Here is a 23,127-nt window from a genome sequence, read left to right as displayed (position 1 = left end):
CAGAGGAGAGAGAAATCTGTAGCCAGCTAGAGAGAAATGAAGTTGATAAAGGTTCTGCATATAGAAATAAGGAAGAAGAAGCTGGGAAAGGAAGCAAATGTCACTATCTTTACCCTCAGGTACAGCTTATAAGAAGCAGACAATCATCTAGTCATAAACTCTGTCAGCAAGCTCCAAGAAAGGTTGTATGCAAGGCACAGTTTCTCCCTTATGGCAAATCTCTGAGGAGGTCTTCTCTGTCCCTACCTCAGCTGAGAGAAATTCTATGTTCCACTAAATTAGAATCTAATTGTAGTCTTGGTCACAATCTAGGGATAGAAGCAGATGCAATTGATATTCAGGGCATTTTCTCTGTCAATCAAGGAAAAGACTTAGCATTTAGGAATGTACATTTCATACACCCCAGCATTTAAAGACACACCATATGCCAGAGGATGGAGAAACACATAATACCTTTTCTTGCACTGTTTTCTGGACCTCCTTGGCTACTAGGTACGTTCATTCTTGCATAGGTCTTGTGTAGAGGAACTGCTGTAATGCCAGAAGACCATTATGGAAAGGAACAAATCGTGGAAAGCTGGAACTGAAAAAGACATTCAAAACCATCTAGTTCGGTGGTTCTTATCCCTAACTGTGTATTAGAATCACCTGGGGGAATTGTAAAAACTACCAATGCCAAGGCCCTACTCTAAGAGATTCTGATTTAATTGTTGGTGTTAGGAGTCTGAGCAAGACTAGTTTACAGTTTTTCTCCAAGGTGATTCTAATGTACAGCAAGAGCAGAGACCGTATCTTTATTTGTGGCTCTCTATGCCCTAACCGCATCTAACATATAATATTAAAAGAGTGGATAAATGCATTAATTAATTCCTAAGTCTGTAAATTAGACCTCTTCTAGAAGTCGGAAACAAAGGTGAATATTTTGAGTTATGAATTTGATTTTTTCCTATACCTCACTTTGGTAATTTCATCTCAGTATTGTTCAATGTAATCAATAAAAAAAAAAAAAAAAAAGGTAATTGACTACTGGCTCAAAGGTAGGCTCTGAGGATGCCATTAAAAAAGATAATTGTGATGGTTTTAAAAAGGAATATTAAATTCAAGAAATGGAGACTAATTCCCCTCCCCTTCAATGTGAACTGGACTTAGTGACTTGCTTCTGGCAAATAATGCAGAAGTGATGATGTGTGACTTTGGAGGCTAAGTCAGAAAAAAAGCACTGTGGCTTTCATCTTGGTTGTTCTCTCTCTCTCTGGTGACCTTCTCTGGAGAGGCCAGTTATCATACCATAAGAACACTCAGGAATCCCGCAGAGGAGACCACATTGTGAAGAACTGAGGCCTCTTGCCAACAGCAATGTGAGTGAGCCATTTGGAAGTAGATCCTCCAATCCTAGTCAAGCCTTCAGATGATTACAGCCCTGGCTTACAGCTTGACTGAAATCTCATGAGAGCCACTGAGCCAGAAGTTCCCAGCTGAGATGCTTCCAGACCCCTGGCCCTCAGAAACACTGAGATAATAAATGTGTTGTAAGCTGCTAAGTTTTGGCGCAATTTTTTATGCAGCAATATTCCATGGTCCTTGGCTTCCACAAGTTTGCTATGTAGTTGGAGAAGCAGATGTGCACACAAAAACATAACAAATAATAGAAGGCTCTAAATGTTCTATCAGATGAAGAGGATTGCTGAATATTATGGGGACATATGGAATATGTAAGTATTTCATTTCAGCTCTGTTAAATTTGAAGTATTATTCAATTGGAAACAACCAGCAGGAAGCTATAAATACAGGCTGGGAATAGAATGATGGCTAGGAGTTTGGGAGAAAAGAGAACTCTTAAGTTTTATCCTTGGGAATCATCCTCAAATCCTGAGAGGTCTGAGGAAGCCAATGATGGAACTAGGCTGTTAACCTGGACCTTTAGGTAGCACACTGAGTTTTCACGTAACATGCTAAGGGTCTTAGTCATCTAGAGCTACTATAACAGAAATACCACAAGGGGATGGCTTTCACAAAGAGAAGTTTATTCTCTCACAGTCTAGTAGGATAGAAGTCCAAATTCAGGGCTCCAGCTCCAGGGGAAGGCTTTCTCTCTCTGTTAGTTCTGGAAGGAGGTCCTTGTCATCAATCTTCCCTTGGGTTAGGAGCTTCTCTGTGCAGGAGCCCTGGGTCCAAAGGACATGCTCTGCTTCCAGCACTGCTTTCTTGCTGGTATGAGGTTCCCCTGTCTCTCTGCTCACTTCTGTCTTTTATATCTCAAGAGAGATTGGCTTAAAATACAATCTAATTTTGTAGATCTCATCAACATAACTGCCACTAATCCATCTCATTAACATTTAGTGATAGGATTTACAACACATAGGAAAATCACATCAGATGACAAAATGTGGAAATCACACAATACTGGGAATCATAGCCTAGCCAAATTGATACACATATTTTTGGGGGACACAATTCAATCCACAACACTACCAAATCAGTCATTTAATCAGTCAGAATAAAAAAAAAAAATTCCAGTTTAAGTAGCTGACTCATCTTTGTGCAAGCTCACTTTTCTAGGCATTAACAGGAACATTTTCTTGCTATTTTTTATGGCTGTATATTGTGTTTCTTTGAACTCTACCAGCAGTGGGCTTCTAATGACCAGTTGTATGAAATGACCCAGCCCCTGCCACAATTGATTAGATTGCATGTTGAAAACCTGATTCAAAGTAGAGCAACTTGAGACCCATTTTTCGGAATTTAGAATTGGGACTTATTTGGAATACTCTCTTAAGTGGAGGTTATGTTGGTAGCTATTTTCTTCCATATGAATTGGGAAGTACAGAAAGCTAGTCTGGAGAAAGAGAGAAGAGAGACGAGAGAGAGAGGGAGAGAGAGAGAGCGAGAGACTGGTTCTTTGGAATATTCCTGTAATTTTATAATAAACTCTCAATTGTCCCTGATTATGGAAGCTGCTTATGAGTGTAGCTTTTCTACAACCTAAAGAGTGCAATGTTCTCACCATTTATGATTTTGCAGTTTAGATTATGAACACTGAAAATAATTTGAACTTTGTCAATTGTAAATCATAATAAGATCTCAATGGCAAAACATCTATTATTTTGCACTTTAAAAAGAATTTCTTTTTCCTAAGATGAATAATTTCCCAGAGAAATGTATAAGTAAAAAATTCATAAACAACATCTATCTAGCTCATGTGATTAGTTTTTTGTGTGAAAATTTGTCTTATTACTCACATAAGATTTTTTTTACCCTTTGGAAAAGAATAATCTATAATTTCCTGTAAGTAAAAGAGCCAAGGAAAAACTTTTCTTCAAGTTTAAGTTGTTTCTTCACTTCTAATTATCACACCTACTATCACCCCATTCAGCCAGAGAAATATAACCTGGTGTAAATCTTTAGAATAATTTTCATTAAAAAAAAAACTTTCAATAGCAAAAATAAACCAAAAACCTGTTGCCATCGAGTGGATTCTGACTCATTGCGACCCTATAGGACAAAGTAAAACTGCCCTGTAGGCTTTCCAAGGAGCAGCTGGTGGATTCTAGCCGCTGACCTTTGGGTTAGCAGCCAAGCTCTTAACCATCACCAGAACTCCTCAAATAGCAACAATGGGGCAATCGAAATCAAAAGTGCCGTTATATTTCCACAGGTCATTGAAGAGATGTAAATAAAGGCCTAAAAAAGTTTGAAACTTATACCCTATAAACATAATGTCATCATTTTTATTATAAAGTCAAATAACATTTTATTTTTACTATGTGTGATTAATCAGAGTGATGCGAGCAAAGATTAAGAAACCCAGCAATACTTCCCTCTGTTTTTTTTTTTTTCTTTTTTTCTTTTCTAGAAGGGCAGTGAGGTCTTCTCATGGTGGAAAATTGTCTTGTTTAATGACGTCTACTGTAAGAGATTGTTTTTCAGAATATTTTAACTCCTTTTTGGGTCACTGTCGTCTGTCTGAAAATTGCAAGATGTTTCCTCATGTGGTTTGTTCTTTGTAACAATCCTCTTTCATAACTCTAGTGTCTACCCCTAGCTATCTGTCCTGACACAGGATTTAGCTTTTCATCTCAGGGAATTTGAAGGATTTTAAACATGTATCAGAGTATCAAAAATACTGATTTTTCAGAAACTATTGTTTTTTTTTGTGTGTGTGTGTTAGTCTTCTTATGAAAAAACGTATGTTCTTATTTCAGTTTCTATCTCCTCTAGAGTTTTCTCATAGCCATTTGTATTGTGTTTCTTATATCTGGTATTACTGGTTTCTTAGATAGCCAGTGATGAGTCTATTAGCTTATTTCCCCTTCAGTTTTTATTCCTTACAAAGATTGAAGGGATTAACATAATCCTAGGCAAAGATATGGAGCTTGAGAAAGAGTGGTGAGAGGAGTTGGCAGGGAGTAAGATGCTGAAATGGTGGGGAAGAATAGCTCCGGGTGGATTAAAATGATAATGTCAGAGAGGTATGGTAGAGGGGGTGGCACAGTGTCTGGGGCTGCAGGAGGAGTGACTGCATATAAACATTCCCTGGATAAGCGTTTTTCACCCGAGTTAGCATGACTGTGGGAAGAATTGGGAGAATCCCCCTATGCGGTCAAGACTGTTGGTGTTCACCTATGTCCTCCCCTTCCTGGCACACAACTCAACACATTTCCCAACCCTCCCTGCGTCTAGGTGGGGTGATATGCCTGAGTACCAGGGGAGACTTCTAGTTCTCATCGTAACACATTCCATGAAAGCTTCCATTTGCTCCCTCTTTCCCAATCCACCTTTCCAGAAGTGAAGAATTCCGAGGGCCTAAAAGATAGTGCCACCACATGATGGAAGGAGTTGGGATTTTTGAGTCACTGCTTGGAGGAGAGGCATATGGGACTTTGCGTAAGCAAGAAATAAACTTATGTAAAGAACTAAAAGTTAGGGTTTGTTACAGTAAAAGTTAGGGTTTGTTACACTAGCTAGTACTAATTATTTTGACTAATATATGGTATCACTTTGATTCTTATTAACGTCACCACTCTAAGGGAGTAAAGAAAGCAATAAAGAAACAGAAAAATATTACCAAAGGAGAGGATATCAGGGGATAGAAGAGAACAGATGGCATTAGACATGAAAGACTTTGAGAGAGAAAACACTCTGTAGATGTACTGACCTAATTTTAGAACTGAGCAGGACACCCCTAAATGTACTTTCATTTGGTGTATAAGTAGATTGACATGTTTTTAATAACTACAATTAAAAGCATATGCCAGCATCTATCTTATACAATTGTAAATGAAACACAATAAATTAAGTTTAATAGAAAATATAAAATAGGAAATATGAGATATCATGTATCAAGTTCTAAAATTAAAAAAATACATATATTTGTTAATGCGGAAGTAAGCTACATGTATTTCAAAATACCGTGGAGAGAAATAGGAGAGGCTCAAAGCCCCGAGCTTGCTGAGTGGAGGAATGCTGTGAGGACGGGCACTGTATGTGGAGAATGTTTGGATTGTGTGCAATTAAATACGGAGCATGCTGGGCCTGGGAGCCAGAGAAGGTGGCAAGAGAGGACTGCTTTTTCCCTTTGCCTTTCAGTACTTAAATATAGTCACTTAGAAGTCAGTCTCTATTCTACAAAAGAAAAATTTACTAATCAGATTTGGAACTGTTATTTGAAATTACAGAACATTTGAAGGGTAAAAATTTAAAGCTGTAGTTTCCTTGGAAATGCAGAATAGTTTTTTTCTGAAACTTGGACTAAATCCAAAATTCTGAAATAATACCCCAAATGTTCACTCTTCCATGAATGATTCCTTTGTGACCGTCAAATATATAGTCATTATCTTTTAAATATGCTAACATTGTGGCACCCATTGATTAGGATAAAAGGCCTCCTTTGTTCCTTGCATAAACTGCTGGTGTAAGACTTTTCTTTTGGCTTGGGGCTTCCCTCTTCCTTTCCATGTTCAAATCAGAGATATCCTTGGGCTGAAAGGTAACTCTGAGAATTTATGAGTAGAGGTCCCACAGGCTCTAGCAGCACTCACAGCTCCAGTGGTCATGGAGAGCATGGTGTCCTAATTGCTGTGGTCACCCAATATTATCTGTAATGTAGATTACACAAGTGCATCATTTCCATTAGGAACAGGAAGGAAGCCCAAGGTCCTCACACTCTAAAAATCTCACCAGGTACAATTGCCCGACTAGAGGGTGACTAAGCAGAATGAATGATGCTTTAAGCAACATCTGTGCTAAACCCAGGGTTTAAATAATTTTCAGCCAACTAAATTTTTTTGCTGATTTCAAAGGTAATGCACATTTTATGCAGGAAACTTGAAAAATACAGATAAGTCATAGAAGAAATGGAAAATCTCTGTAATTATACTATTAACAACTTGTTATATACATGTATGTGTGTATAGGTGTGAGGGTAAATATATATTCATATTATAAACATAAATATTCTTTATATATAAATATGTATTACAGTAGATAGTACTTACATATTCATAACTTATAAATGTGTATAAATATAAAATGTATATACAGTAAAACCTGCGAAAGCCAGAACCTGTGTAAGGTAGAAACTTGTCAGAGAAGGAAAACGCAAATGTTTTCCACTAAAAAGAGCAATAGAAAAATGGCACAACTGCACCCTGTCAAAGGCAGAAAACTAGCCAGACCCAAAAAAACAAGGCAGTCCCACTCAGTTCCGGCTCTCACAGGTTTCACTGTATTATCTTACATATTCATATACAATTATATACAAACACATAATACAAAATATGATATTTATATATATAAACATGCACATATACATATATTTATAATTTCATCATACATATTTTTGTTACCTGTCAACTTTAGATTATATAATGAAATTATCTCATTTAATTCCTAATATTTTTAAGACACCTAAAAAATTGTTTTCTTTCAAGTGATTTCACAATGAACTTTCTTCCTACATTTATTTCATCCTCCAAAAAATTTGTACCATGGAAGAGTACGTATACTATGTAATCTTCTAATCTTACCACTGCTATATTTCTTTAAAGCAAATTCTCTCCTTTGAAATGAAGTTTTAGTCATTAGTGAGAAGTGCGAGCTAAACTCATCTCTGTCATCAAAAGGAGGTACATTAAAATGTTTTATCGTGTGTACTTCTTTGCACGCCATGAGCATATATGGTGCAGTGTCACCAGGGGTCATTGTAGAAACTAGATTTTAAAAGCCTACCTGGTTTGGTATGAATTTAATAGTTTTGGCCATTGTCTATGATTCTTTATGGTCCTTTAAGGGTTGGTCATTGCCTGAGGTGAGTCAGTGGTCCCTGTTTTTCTCATAATATAAATGATAAACCATTTTAATGGCTTCCTATTTCATTAGAAACCTTGGCACTCTCAAAATCTATTTATAAAGGACATTCACATAAGTCACTTGTAAGTATCTGATGACATGCTGAGCTTAAATTTTACTTTGCCTTGAAGGGTGTGAGCAATTCCTTTCCCTGCTTCATGCATGTTACACAGTTCTAAAACAGAAAGCAACTATTGTTTATTCCAAGGGCCATACAGGGCCTTGGGTTATACAGATTATACAACATGACCCCTGGAACTAAGCTGAAGAAATGCATGGAATTTATATTTCAAATTGGCATGTGTCCACTCTGAAGGTCTAAGTATTTCACCATTCTTAGAAGAAGGTGTGGAAGCCAACAGACACTGAAGTTAAAAGGCTTGTCATCTTTAGAGACTTTCTAAATTGTGGCCACAGTTTTATTTATTACAACCTAAATCTCTTGAAGAATGCTTGTTCTCCAAGAAGAAAACTGGTCAAGTAGTTTAAATGCTAGAAAATAAAGCAATCTTTTAACTCCAGATGGACAACCTTGAAGGTATTTGAACAAAATAAAAATCCGCCAACCTTTGATTATAGGCTTCGATAAGATGCATGAGATAGGAACGTATATCAAGTATAGGTATTACCCGGAAACCAAGAAAGTTAGGTAGTTGGACATGTTTTGCTAATAGGAAATATAAACTACTCTCTTTGTAGCAATGAAGCTACATCTGAGCTTGCTTACATGGAGTCATGGCATGCTAAGTCTAATGGGGTTTTAGAAATATTTGGTGTTTGCATAGGAAGCTTCACAAAGCAGTCATTTAATGAATAATTCTGTCTCTTGGTAAAACCACCTTTAAGTAAACTAGGCAGACACTAGAGTTATACTATGATTTTTCAATCTCTTAGTAAATCTTTTGTGTTTCAAATTTGTCAAATATTTTATAGTGCTTACATCTTTGACTCCCTGACTTAAACGTCTGTATTACAAAAGGAACCCAAGTACAGAGCGATGGATCACTTTGTGTGGCCTTTCTCTCCATGGTCTTATAAATCCCACCTAAGTGATTGGACAGAACTGTGTGATAGGGTAATTGTGGCCCACCAAAGGGATTGTTCAGTTTTGCCATCTGCTAGGTTTGAAATGAGCCATCCCAGAAGCGGGAAGGAGAAGTTCCCATCACCACCAGTGAAGAACAGCCAAGAGTGGAGAGCCTGTCCTTTGGACACAGGATCCCTGTGTTGAGAAGCTCCTGGAACCAAGAAACTGAGAAAAAGAGCAAGTTGTAAAGTTGAACAGTGAGAAGCAGTGGCAGGAGAGATTGGCAGGAGAGACCGACAGTAGACCAAGTAGTGGGCTGAGTGCCTGAGGTGCCTCTGGGGACTTAGTGGCAGGGGCTAAAAGAGCTTTGTAACGCTTGCCTGAGCAGGGCACAGGCCTAGAGCCAGAGAGAGGTATGCCTGTGAGCACAGCTGAAAAGACGCTGTCCTGATGGAAGAACTGTATCCTGAGCATTTCTGAGCCTGAAATGCAACCTGTTACTTCCTTAATAAACCCAATAACCGTGAGTATTGTCTGTGAATTCTGTGTCCATCGCAATGAATTATCGAGCCCAGCAGAGAAGGTAGAGAGCACTGTGGAAAGGATGGCTGTTGTCAAGGCTGGTAAAGATGGTGGAGAGAGGAGGCGTGTCTGACCTCCACCTCATAGGAATCAGCCTTAGGCTGTTAGTGTTGATTCTCCTTCCCCCTCGTGGAGTGAAAGGAGGTCAGACACACTGCCCTCATGCCCTTTTTTATACCAAGTTATCTTTTGTCTTTAAGCCTTGCTCAATTTATACTTTTATTTCTAATAAATACATTTATTTGAGGCCCAGAATAGAGTCTCAACCTGAATAGAATTCCTTCTTTTTATTATTTGCTCTTAATATTGGACTCATTATGAAAATCCATTATATGTTCTATGCACTTTTCTTCAGTTGTGGAGTCAGTCTTATTTATTTACATAAGTTCCCTTGTTTCATATCCAGGAAAGTAATTTCCTTTACAGGGGTTCCTAGTTGTCAGCAGGCATAGTCTACTCATTTGAATTTCAGAGGAAACCATAAAAGTCCAAACCCGAACCCACTGCCATTGAGTTGATTCCGACTCATAGCAAGCCTATAGAGCAGAGTAGAATTGCCCCACAGGGTTCCCAAAGCTGTAAATCTTACAGAAGCAGATAGCCACATCTTTCTCCCATGGAGCAGCTGGTGGGTTCAAACTGCTGACCTTTCTTTTAGCAGCCAACTGCTTCGGCCACTGTGCCATAAGGGCTCCTTAAAGGAAACCAAGCACCATGTAAATAAAATAACTATTGAACTTCTTATGAGTCAATTATTTGATCTTCTTAACCCCTAGTAACTACTTCAGACTACTTCTAGTTTTTGAGTTTGTTTTTATTCGAGAGAGTCAGAGAGAGAGCAAGAGTGTGCACGAGAGCGCCCCTGAGCTGTGAGAAGTGCAAAAAGGTTTATACCATCCTGTCAGTTGCCTCTACCTTATATTAAAATAATCCAGCTACCCACATGGGGGGGGGGGGGATTGGGGGAGCTTTCCTCTGTCTTTGCCACAAATACAAACTGCAGTATTTGTGAATGTTTCTACTTCATCTATGTTGAAAGTGTACTTTATTGGAGGAAACTCTGACCTACTCCACCAGTTGCCACGAGTCAATTCAGACTCCTTGCGACTATGTGTCAGAGTAGAACTGAACTTCATATGGTTTTCAGTGGCTGATTTTTCAGAAGTAGATATCCAGGTCTTTCTTCTGAGGCACTTCTGGGTGGACTCAAACCTCCAAACTTTCAGTTAGTAGCCAAGTGCTTTACTTGTCTGCACCATGCAGGAATGATGGAAATTTTAGAGAACAGAAAATGCTATCTGCTCTCTACCTCTCTTAAGGCAGGGCTAGAGCTGGTATTTATTAGATGATTTTCTAAAATCTAGTATTGAAATATATAATCCATATTTCAACCCTTGATGAGGAGGAGGTAGCAACTGTGTGAAAAACAATATAATCTGACATTTACAGGCCAAAACTGGGAAGGGCTGTGTACAGGAACTACCTCCATGAGGTGAGAAGAATTTGCTGATAATTTTGGTTCTTTACTAATGCTGTGACTGGGGTCAGCCTTCAGAAATGGGACTCTCCTTGGTCTCTAATATGCCAAGCACCTAATGTAAGACTGCAGGTGCTAGCATGGGGTGGGGCTGATGAGGAAGGAGAGAGATTCTCAGACTGTGCTGTTGTTGCTAGGTGCTGTGGAGTCGTTCTGACTCATAGGGACCATATGAACAACACAACAAAACACTGCATGATCCTGCACCATGCTCACAATCATTGATATGCTTGAGCCCATTGTTGCAGCCACTGTGTCAATCCATCTCGTTGAGGGTCTCCCTATTTTTCCCTGACCTTCTACTTTACCAAGCATGATGTCCTTCTCCAGGGACTGATCCCTCCTGACAACACATTCAAAGTATGTAAGACGCAGTCTCGCTGTCCTTGCTTCTAAGGAACATTCTGGTGGTACTTCTTCCAAGACAGATTCGTTCGCTCTTTTCGCAGTCCATGGTATATTCAATATTCTTCACCAATACCACAATTCAAAGGCATCAGTTCTTCTTCAGTCTTCCTTATTCACTGGCGAGCTTTCACATGCATATGATGCGATTGAAAATACCATGGCTTGGGTCAGGTGCACCTTAAGAGTAACTAAAACTTCTAAAAACAGCATCAGTCCTAAATAAACCCTGGGCAATAAGATGAAAACAGAATGAGGAACATTTTCTCCATTGCCCTGCTTGTCCCGCTCAGCTCTAAATTATCACTAACCCATGCTGTGGTATCTGAGTTTACATATCCCCTCCAGCAACTAAATCATTAAAAAAAAAAAAAAAAATCATTACCAGGTGGTAATTTAGGTCCATAGGGGGCCCTGGTGGCTCAGTGGTTAAAGCTCAGCTCCTAACCAAAAGGTCAGCTGTTAGAACCTACCAGCCATTCCATGGGAGAAAAGATGTGGCAGTCTACTTTCATAAAAATTACAGCCTCAGAAATCCTATAGGGAAACTCTACTCTGTCCTATAAGGTCTCCATAAGTAGGAATCGACTCGATGTCAATGGGTTTGGTTTAGGTCCTGGGGAGAAGTGGCTGAACATATCCCACCTTAATTTTTTGATATTTCTTCATCTCAATATAACCTTTTATCGAAATACATATAATCAGGTTTCCCCATAATGCAGTGAAAAACGTGATATGCTTTATTTAAAAATGTGATTTTAATATTTTTTCAGAAATGCTTATTTCAAGGAAGTGTGTATGCAGAAAAGCACAAAGTGTAAATAAGCAGTTAAAAGGTAAAGATCCAAAGCTTCATTTGCTGTACTAATATTAGTGTGAGCGGACTTTCAAGGGAGATTAGGGAGGGTTAAAAAAAAACTTCCTTTTTTTTTCACCTTGAAAAATCTATACTGTTTTAATTTATAAAATTTCTAAAATACCCAGATAAAAGACAAACTCAAAGAATATCTGTTCAATTTTTCAATTTTTTCTTTTGTTCATCCTTCAGAATAGACAATTCTGTATTTGCTATAGAGTCTGTTGTTGTTGTTAGGTGCCATCGAATTGGTTCCAACTCACGTGACCCTGTGTACAACACAATGAAGCACTGTCCAGTCCTTCTGCATCCTCACATTCGTTGTTTTGTTTGAGCCCACTGTTGCAGCCACTGTGTCAATCCATCTCGTTGAGGTCTTCCTCTTTTTTGCTGACTCTCTACCAAGCATGATGTCCTTCTTCAGGGACTGGGCCCTCCTTATAACATGTATGTGAGACATAATCTTGCCATCCTTGCTTCAAAGGAGCATACTGGTTGTACTTCTTTCAAGACAGATTTGTTTGTTCTTTTGGCAGTCCATAGCCAACAGCACAATTCAAAGGCGTCTATTCTTCTTCAGTCTGTCTTATTCATCGTCCAGCTTTCACATGCATGTGAGGCGATTGAAAACACCAAGGCTTGGGTCAGGAGCACCTTAGTCCTTAAAGTGACATCTTTGTTTTTAATACTTTAAAGAGGTCTTTTGCAGGAGATTTGCCCAATGCAATGCATTGATTTCTTGCCTGTTGCTTCCATAGGCTTTGATTATGGATACGAGTAAAATGAAATCCTTGACAACTTCAATCCTTTCTCTGTTTATCATGATGTTGCTTATTGGTCCATTTGTGAGAATTTTTGTTTTCTTTATGTTGAGGTGTAATCCACACTGAAGACTACAGTAGCCTTTGATCTTAGTGTTTCAAGTCCTCTATACTTTCAGCAAGCAAGGTTGTGTCATCTGCAGATCACAGGCTGCTAATGAGTCTTCCTCATATAGTCTAGGTTTTGGAATTATTTGCTCAGCATACAGATTTAATAAGCATGATGAAAGGATACAACCCTGACACACACTTTTCCTGATTTTAAACCATGCCGTATCCCCTTGTTCTGTTTGAATGATTGCCTCTTGGTCTATGTACAGGTTCTGCATGAGCACAGTTAAGTGTTTTGGGATTGCCATTCTTCTCAATGTTATCCATAATTTGTTATGATCCACACAGTCAAATGCCTTTGCATTGTCAATAAAACACAGGTAAACATCTTTTTGGTATTCTCTGCTTTCAGCCAGGATCCATCTGACATCAGCAATGATAGCCCTTGTTCCAAGCCCTCTTCTGAACTCAGCTTTAATTTCTGGCAGTTCCCTGTTGGTGTACTGCTGCAAACATTTTTGAGTTATCTTCAGCAGAATTTTACTTACATGTGGTATTAATTTCTATGATATTAATGATAGTGCTTGATGATTTCCGCATTCCATTGGATCACCTTTCTTTGGAATGGGCACAAATATGAATCTCTTAGAGTCAATTGACCAGGCAGCTGTCTTCCAAATTTCTTGGCATAGACTAGTGACTGCTTCTAGTGTTCTACCCATTTGTGGAAGCATCTCAGTTGGTACTCTGTCAATTCTTGGAGCCTTGTTTTTCACCAATGCCTTCAGTGCAGCTTAGACTTCCTTCTTTCAGTACCATTAGTTCTTGATAATATACTACCTCCTGAAATGGCTGAACATCAACCAATTCTTTCTGGTATAGTGACTCTGTGTTTCTTTCATCTTAATTCCTCCTGCAGATCTACCCAGGGGACTTAAACCTGAACTGAAGAAGGATCTCAAGTGTTGGTGAGCACAAGATACATTCCTGAATGGAAATTTCTACTTTCTACTTTTTCTGGTCATACTCACATTGTTTGTTTAAACTTCTCTTGTCAGATTTGGGAGACATGGATAATATTGATTAAGCTGTAGAACACCTCAAGAGATTGTAGAACAACTAAAAGCTAAAGTTCCAGAGTGAAATTATTTCTATGTTTTGCTTACTATGATTCTCATTTGGATGCTATCTCACATTCTGTTGGACTTCTACTGGCTCTACCACCAATTGTTAACACCACTTGTACCCAAATAAGAAAAAAATCCTTTTTATATAACTCAAAAAAAAAAAAAACATAAAACAAAAAGAAAACAAATACAACAAAAACAAATGAGAAGCTGAGACATTGCCCAGGGAATTGGTAGGTGCCCTTTAACAGAAAAAGAGGAAATGAAAATTCATGGAGGAGAAGACAACATGCCCACCAAAAGAGAAAGACCACAGCAAAGGGTTATAGTTCCGGGCTTTCAGTTTTCATTTTGGAGAATTTTGGTTTTTTCTTCCTCTGCATTACTATGCTTCCCTGGCAGATGTCCCATTTCAATCTACATTGAGAGGAAACAGGATAACAAACTATTGCTGCTGTTGAAATATAAAGCTTATTTGTTTTAGCACTGTGGCTTCTGGAAACCCTGGTTTTTGCTTCCAACATTTAAAAGAATCATGCCGAGCAGTGACAGGTAGTCCATTTGATCCCTTGAGTTAACAAAATGGTGTTTAGGATAACAATAGCAGAGCAGTAACCTGAAGTAAGAAAGGTATCTGTCACTGGTCATGTTTTTTGCCAGGTTTTCCCAAATTCTGACAATGTGAAGAAATGAAAATAACTGTCAACTATTGCTTTTTTTGGAGTATGAGACATCTAACTATCTGCTAAAAAAGTTACCAGTGGCTGTGACTTGTGGAGTCTACCCAATAAAATCTCGTATTTCTATAATCATTACCTAAGCCCGAAATTCATTAAAACCCAATAACAATTTTAAAATGAACACCATTTCAGAATTTCCATTTTCAATTTCTGTGTAGTATAATCAATTTTACCAATTACTCCTACCCTAGTAGGCAACAGACCATATACAGCGCAATATAGGTTGAAAGAGAAAACTAGCTTGTCACTTAAAGTAAACTCAATTTTATTACCACCATTTCTAAAATTCCTAAAAAGGATTATCACTCCACCAGAGATTCAGCCTTTGTCTTTTATGCTATTTGATTTTGCTGTAGAGACTTTGTTTTCTACTTGGGATGCCAATCCAAATATGCCATGTCATGTTTTATAAAAAATAAAGTCACAATTCGCAGCAGGATAGAGCACTTGGAAAGTCTTAATCATGACTTCAAGGGAAATTTACTAACGATAAAATTTTCTCTTGGACAAATGCTTTTTAATTTTTTCTTGGGATGATACTGAATTTCTCAAAAATACTTAAGAATCCCAAAATGAAAGGTCAAAAAGGCTTCCTCAGAATAAACCTGTTCTGTTCCTAATGATTCTTCTGGAACCATAGCCAATGAAATAATTACGAACACAACAGGGTTTTTTCTGGTATAGCCTGATTTTCTCATTCTAGGATAAAAAAAGGACTGAAAAATTCAAATCAGGAAATATTTCTCTGAAGCAAACTCTACTCTTTAGAATGATTCTCTTCTAAAATTTTTTTTTTTTTTTTTTTTAGCTGTGCTAAAATGCTTGATGGAGTTATTTTTAACTGGGGACAGAACACTCATCTTGGAAAATGTTCTAATCTCTAATTTTATAATGAGCAGAAATATATACTTTTGATGAATGACTATACCAACAGCAGTACTTCCACCAACACTTTGGTGCAGAATCATGAAAAGATAAAAGATGTTATGGTTTTCAGGAATTAAAATCTGTGTTCTAGATGAACTGCAGTCTTTAATCTGGATCACTTATATCAACGTTGGGGCCTTGGCGGCACAGGGGTTAACAGCTCAGGCTGCTAACCAAAAGGTCAGGAGTTCAAATCCACCAGCAGCTCTCTGGAAAATCTATGGGGCAGTTATACTCTGTCCTATAGGGTTACTACAAGTTGGAATCAACTCAATGGCAATGGGTTTGGTTTTTATTAGTTTATATCAATGTTAGAAGAAACAGCATTGGGTGCCTTTCTAGATAGAGTTTAGAGGGTCTAGATAGTCAACTGAATGACTAAGGGCCATCCTAGGCTAATCATAGTTTATATCACCAAATTACATACTTCATTTTCATCCTAGCTCTGTAATCTGGTAGAAACCCCCCAATTTTGGGTGATACATCGGTAGGGTCCTACTAGATAAAAGAATTGTATTCTTAACTGTTGCCATATGAACTGATTCTAGAATCACCTGAGAAATACGCTCAAAATGCAAAAAGCTGGGTCTGAGAGTCTTCCCATCTTCTCATCTCCTGTAATCTAGAGTTTTAGAAATTATACTGTAAAACTTTTTGTCTATTAACATTTAGGTGAAAAAGATCATGTACATGGGAACAATAGTCAAATGGTATGAATTATCAGTCATGCCTTAGTTTCCAAAGAAGTGTACAGAATGGTTAGTGCTCTTCACTGGGAATCAATAGGCCTAAAATGAGACCTATATATCATGACATCTGTCTTATGTCATTTTAATAATCTGCAGAGGAAGCGTATGATTTGAAAGTTATTTCTTTATCTTTTTTTTTTGTTTTGCAAGTATTGAATTGGATGTCAAAATTCCTTAAGAAATTTGAAAAGCAGAAATACATTCAATATGCATATGTTCTTTTATTGCTTTTTTTTGCCCATGCAGTTTTTCATGGTAAATAATGAGCCTAGTTGATATCAAATGGATTCCATTTTTTTATTGTTTGTTATTATTTTCATTAAACAATGTTAGCCATGCAAAATGATTAAAAAATAACTAATAATCTTGGAATATGTACATCCTATTAACTGATATAAATTGAACTGGTCTTTCATTATAGGAGTGATTTTCAGGTTGCACAAAAATAAGTCATTTATATTCCAAACACAACAATCATTTCTGGGTTAACCATCCAGTACAGTTCACAGACTCCTATTACATGGCTGCATGTACTTATACAGTTCTATTGCAAAAGGCAATACAAATACGAGAATATCCTCATTCTAATAGTTACTGAGGAGCTAGAGGTGGGTGTCCGCGATGGGTATTCTCCTGAGTTCTACGATCTGGGAGTCAGTCAAGGTGCCTCCCTCCTGGCTGCCTTGACCAGATTCATTATCACTGACACTGAGCCCAGCACCTGCAATAGAAAAAGAAAAAAACACAAAACTCAAACTCTTGGTGTTGTGACTTCTTAAAGGTTAAGTTATATTAAGCCAAAACACATTTATTTTTATTAATTACGTTAGTCAAAAGTGAGTTACACACACAAGAAAAAAGGGACTGTTGGTAATTGTTATGGCATATATAATTTTGGAAAGAATCAAAAATATATATGTGTAGGTATATATGTATGTATGTAGTGTACTTATATATGTATGTATATATAGGTATATGCATATACATATGTATTGGAAACCCTGGTGGCATAGTGGTTAAGTGCTACGGCTGCTAACCAAAGGGTTGGCAGTTCGAATCAGCCAGGTGCTCCTTGGAAACTCTATGGGGCAGTTCTACTCTGTCCTATAGGGTCGCTATGGGTCGGAATCGACTCGACAGCACTGGGTTTGGTTTGGTTTATATATAGGTATATGCATATACATATGTATACCCATCTAAGCGACTGTATATATCCATATATATAATAAGCACATAGGGAGCATGGTTACAGATACTTAGACATAACAAAACACCTCACAAGGCTGGATTTCTGGGTTTAAGGATTAGGGCTATAGTCTCATAGGACATCTTGGTCAACTGGCATAATATAGGTCATAAAGTTATGTTCTATATCCTAGTATGCTGAGTAGTGTCTGGGGTCTTAAAAGCTTATGAGCACCCATCGAAGATACTGCTGTTGGTCTCTATTTGTCTTGAGCAAAAGAGAAAGAAGGAAACCAAAGACTCACTGAAGAAACTAGTTCAGTGGACAAATAGTCTACAATTTCTACTGCCTTATCTACCCTGAGACCAGAAGAACTGGATGGTGCCTGGCTACCACTACCAATCATTCTAATGAGCTCCATAATAGATGGACCCTGATAGAATGGAAGAAAAATGTAGAACAGAAACTCAAATTCCTACAAAGGAAAACAAACAAAAATACAGACCTACTTGACTGAGACTGAAGGACTCCCTGAGACTACTGCCCTGAGATACTCTTCAAACCTTGAACAGAAAATAACCCGAGATCACCTTGTAGCTAAGTAACAAATTGGTTAAAAAAATAGTGAAAATCATCTGTAAGTACTATGTGCCTTTAAAAAATCAACTATATGAGACCAAATGGTCAACATTACTTTAAAACAAAGATGAGAAAGTAAGGGGGTAGGAAAACTAGATTAATGAAAATGGAACAACCAGAAAGGAAATAATGAGAATGTTCATGCATGGTGAAGGATGTAACCAGTGTCACCAAACAATTTGTGTAGAAATTTTTGAATGAGAGCCTAAACTTCTGTGTAAACCTTTACTGAAAACACAATAAAATATTATCTAAAAAATAAAATAAAAGTGAGCTATACACTTAGAATACCCAGTTGTCATCAAGTCAACTCCAACTCATGGTGACATCCATGTGGGTCATAGTGTTTTCAGTGGCTGATTATTGGAAGTAGATCTTCAGATCTTTCTTCCAAGGTGCCTCTGAGTGGACTGCAACTGCCAACCTTTCGGTTAGCAGCCAAGTGCGTTAACTCCTATACATTTAGAATAACCCCTTACTGTCCGGTCAGTTCTGACTCAGACTGACCCTATAGGACAGGATACGACTGTCCCAATATGGTTTCAATGCTGCAAATCTTTACAGAAGCAGACTGTCATATCTTTCTCCCACAGAGGGGCTGGTGGATTCAAACTGCTGAATTTTGATTAGTAGCCAAGCGCTTAACCACTGCACTACCAGGGCTCCTATATACATTTAGAATAAGTACTGTTAAAACCTAAAAATTATAGAAATATATTTTAAATTTTTTCTCATAGTTTTTGTTAATAGAAATTAATTTATGAAGTTACAAAGTTTGGGTTTGTAATCTTTTCTTTGTTTTCACATGGTTGATAAGGGTAAGCTATTCCCAAGAACAGCATTTTTCAATTATGGGGCTCATTACAATAAAAAAACAGGCAGGCTATTAGAATTTTCAGCAGAGGGGCAAGATGCACAGTTAGAAAACACACAACCCCAACCCCACAAGCACTGGATCTAGCAGGTCCATTGGTTGAGACTGTTGTGTCGTGATCTGTGAAGAAATACACGCATGTGAGACACACTGGTATCCTCTCAGTGCCCTGGAGACGCTGCTCTGAATGACTCAGATCTGATCACAAGATAAAAACAATTATGTAACACAATGGTAAAGCAGAACCACTCAGGAATCCCACAAAGGAGCTGTTATTAACTACAGACAGCACATATAGCCTGTTTTGAATAAACTCCACCATCCACTCACTCTGTTTTCCACAACTCAGACAGAATAACTCAGAAAATTTAAAACTATGCTATAGTAACACCTTGTTCTTTCCTTCTCTAATGGGTGGAACATAAACTCTCATGCTGTTTCTCTCTCTCTCTCACACGCACACACACGCGCACACACACACACACACACACACTCTCTCTCTCTCTCTCTATGGGGATGTGGCCACGGGGTGTTCTGGTTTGAATCACCAGAGATGGGATTACAGCTCCTTGCTCCTCCCCTCTGGGCTCTAGACTCAGCAAATAAGGAGGGAAGTGAAAAACCAGTTGCCTGGGCAGCTGAGACTTCCCTTTCTGTGTGAGAGGTAGGAAAACCTATTCTGCAGAGTTGGCAGCTATGGGAAGATGGCGAATTAGCTTCATTTTAACCTATTTGGAGCTGGAAGCAGGAATCCACTAATGACCGCCTTCTAAGCCAACTCCTCTTCTGAGTCCCTATTCTTCCTACTTTCTGTTAAAGACTGCTGTTGAAACCCTACTTCCTTCTTTTGCTTCTGTGCCACTGCCCTTGTCCATCTTGGTCTCTGACCTGGCTCTTTCCAGGGTTCCTCTGCTTTCTCTTGCCTCTCTTCCTACCACGTAACCACCAGAGGATTTTTCTTCAGCCTGGCTTCAATGCTCCCAGGGTCTGTCTGACCCTCATCTTCGCTCTAGCCTAATGTCTCATAGTATTTCTGAGCTCAGGATAGAGCTGCTTGTCTCCCTTTTCACACCGTTATTATGCTGGCACTTCTGCCTGGGATGCCCTTCTCATTCCCTGCCTACAGTATCTGGCTGCCTCCACTCTTCCTATAAATATCAACTCAGGCATCACCTCTGCTCCCTGTGAAAACATGATGATGATCTTTTTAAATTTCTGACACCCTTATTGGATTATGTCTTTCATATCTTTGTATCTCACAGCTCATAGGACAGTGCCCAGCACACTGTAGGAGTTCAGTAAATGTTTATTAAGGATATTAGCAAATTGTACTCAACACCCTAGTTCTTCAAAATGTACTCCCATCTTTATCACCTGTTCTTTTCCTCTGGCCCGTTCTGCATTCCACTGCATTCTCCTACTCAAGAACAAACATCAATTCCCACTGTCAATTTGTCAAGTTTGGAACCCTCTGCTTTGGCTCTTAAGATACTCCATAATCTTGTCTCCACTTTACTAAATGGACATATTTTCATCCTTTCCCCATGGACAGCTTTTTCTCAAACAGAGCAGATTTCCTCACTTATGCTGAATGGGCCATATTAATTCCAGTCTGACTGCCTTTCTGGCGATCCACTGAGGCTCATCTTCACACCCTTTCACATATACTTCTTATACCATTCCTTCAAAATGCAATAGTTGATACATACAAAGAAAAGTCTCAATTTATACCTGACAAAATTACTAATCATATCCCTCTTATATTCAAATTGCCCTGGTTTGGGGTCAACTCATACAGTGACCCCATGTGTGTCAGAGTAGAACTGTGCTCCATAGGGTTTTCAATGGCTGCTTTTTCAGAAGCAAGTCTTTCTTCCAAAGCCCTCTAGGTGGACTCAAAATAGCCGATCTTTCAGTTAGTAGCTGAGTAGCTAGCCAATTTTGCCACACAGACACTGCAAAAGATATATAATCCTATTATAATGCATATGTAAGTCATGAAGCAAAACGATTAGCAAATATCCATGGATTCAAATTAAGAAGTAGAAGACTGCCAAAGATAATGTTTTTAAAAAATTCATCAAATTGCCAAGATTTGTAAATTAATACATTTAACATAAAAATTCATATTTCTGGTTTCTCTTGAAAAGATCAGAAGGCCAGGCAACACTAGGCCTGCATTTCTGCACGGTGAAGAAGTGAAAATGTGCACTAGGCGGTACCCTCCAGTTTGCCGCTGTTTTCACCCTGTCCTCTTGATTAATTTATACTATTTGCCTGTCCCTAAAGGTAACACTTGAGTTGCCACAATGCCTTAAAATAACAAACGGGCCCATGCTTCTCTGCCAGAGCAAGCACAGAAGAGAGGAAGCTGTCCGACTTGAAGGAACCTCCCTGGTGAAGTAATACAGCAGCCGCTAGGAAAGGAGAAGGCCTCTGAGTCCCTGAGGGTGTAGCCCCTGAGGCATGTAGCAGCTTGATCCGGGTGATGAGGAGATAAAAGGCTAAATATAACCAATTTACTAGGGCAAAACTGAGAGGGCTCCATGATTAGCATCAAGGAAGAATGGAGCTGAATTATCTAACATGAACCAACTCCCACTGATTTCTGTGTGGGCCTGCTCTAAATCCCACGAGGAATGCCATAATAAAGCCAGTTTGACGACCACTGGGACAAAAAGAAAAAAAAAGACAAGTCCTGAACTGAAAGCAGGCCGAGCAGACTGCAAAGGACCAGAGCAAACTGGACTGGGAGGTATAACGTGGGGTGCAGCTTTACAAGTCAATGGGGTTAATTAGCCTGCTTGTCTAGTTGCCCAGGGCCCTGTGAGGTGTCAGCAAGCCCTATTTATAGGCTCCCCTTGAGTCACCACATCTACGTGACCCACCTCATCTTCCTTTCCAATTTCTTCCCACTTTAAATAAATTCATATTATCCAGATATTAATCCCTCCCTGAGACTCAGAAAGGGCGCATACTACACATAACTATAACATGGTAGATCTGGGAACACAACTCAGGTCTCCCATTTCTTTGTAGTTCACTATTCAGATTTTCTGAAAGGTGTCCTCTGTGCTTAAATTTTAAGCCAAGATTCAATAAAAACATAGCAATGGTGATAAAATAACTCTCCTCTTTAGTAGAGAGAATAGGCAATCTCAACGGAATTATACTAATTTATCTTCATCTTGTTATCAGGAGGGACCAGTCCCTGGAGAAGGACATCATGCTTGATAAAGTGGAGAGTCAGCGGAAAAAAAGGAAGACCCTCAATGAGACGGATTAACACAGTGGCTGCAACAATGACCTCCAGCATAACAACGATTGTGAGGATGGTGCAAGACCAGACAGTGTTTCGTTGTATTGTACATATATGGTCACTATGAGTCGGAACAGACTCCATGGCACCTAACTGCAACAATACCTTCATCTTTAGCCTCAGCTTTTCTCAATATTTTAACATGCTTCTGTTAGGAAATGGTGACCGTTAATCCTATTTTAGAGATACAGGGACTGATTGAGGCTCAGAGGTGTTCAGTGAGTTGTCCACATTACACAGCAGGCAAGTAATGAAATGAAGATATCTACTCAGCCTTCTGCCCCAAATATGTAGGGTATTCTACACGATATTGCCTCTTGAGGTGAGAGTTCTAATCATTTTACTTCCTTGTCCCTGACGCCTCAACCTCAAATGTTCAATTTCGTATAGCGAAGAAATTTCAAACTCCTTGGCACATATTCAAGGCTCCCCCAATCTCAACTCACTTGATAGTTATGGTCTAGTGAACACCCAGAAGTTACAGAATATATTATGAGCATTTAAAATTGCTTTTAAGTATAACAATAAGGTGAACCCAACAAATAACTCATACCATGTACCGAACCTAAACTTTTGTCAGACATGGCACTAGATGCTTTTCATGGACAATCTCTAGTCCTCATGAAAATTTACAACTTAATTCTAATAATCGTTACATGATAAGTGAGGAAACCAATAGGTTAAGTCCCTTGATGAAAGTTACACAGCTAGATACTGTGGAACTATGATTCCAACTCAGGGCACTCAGACATAAAGGCCACTGTTACTATATTTGGTCTTTTTAAATGTGACACTGGTATGAAGGTCATTGTTATGGACTGAACTGTGTCCACCCCACCAAAAGTTATGTTGAAGTCCTAAACCCTGTACCTATAAATATGACCCTTTTTCGAGATAAGGGTTTTCTTTTGTTATGTTAATAAGGCCCTACTGGAGTAGG

At 38.6% G+C, this 23,127-nt stretch overlaps 1 protein-coding gene and 1 long non-coding RNA gene across 2 annotated transcripts in view; one reads left to right on the top strand and one right to left on the bottom strand.

Moving 5' to 3' along the window:
- Positions 1 to 1,249: 1,249 nt before the first annotated feature.
- Positions 1,250 to 22,194, top strand: LOC126066467 (uncharacterized). The gene is made up of 3 exons (XR_007515099.1): positions 1,250 to 1,712; positions 13,546 to 13,594; positions 22,067 to 22,194. It is a non-coding gene; the product is annotated as an uncharacterized LOC126066467 (long non-coding RNA).
- ADGRV1 (adhesion G protein-coupled receptor V1) overlaps positions 16,541 to 23,127 on the bottom strand; it is a 677,468-nt gene continuing 670,881 nt past the window's right edge. Inside the window, exon 90 of the mRNA XM_049867518.1 lies at positions 16,541 to 16,890. Within this exon, the coding sequence (XP_049723475.1) occupies positions 16,772 to 16,890 (119 nt within the window). The 3' untranslated portion in view covers positions 16,541 to 16,771. The remainder of the gene's footprint in view (positions 16,891 to 23,127) is intronic.

The sequence above is a fragment of the Elephas maximus genome, chromosome 2 (assembly GCF_024166365.1).
Source record: "Elephas maximus indicus isolate mEleMax1 chromosome 2, mEleMax1 primary haplotype, whole genome shotgun sequence".
NCBI classification, from domain to species: Eukaryota; Metazoa; Chordata; class Mammalia; order Proboscidea; family Elephantidae; genus Elephas; species Elephas maximus.
The sequence above is the reverse complement of the archived record's forward strand: the minus strand, read 5'-3'. Positions and strand labels throughout refer to the sequence as shown.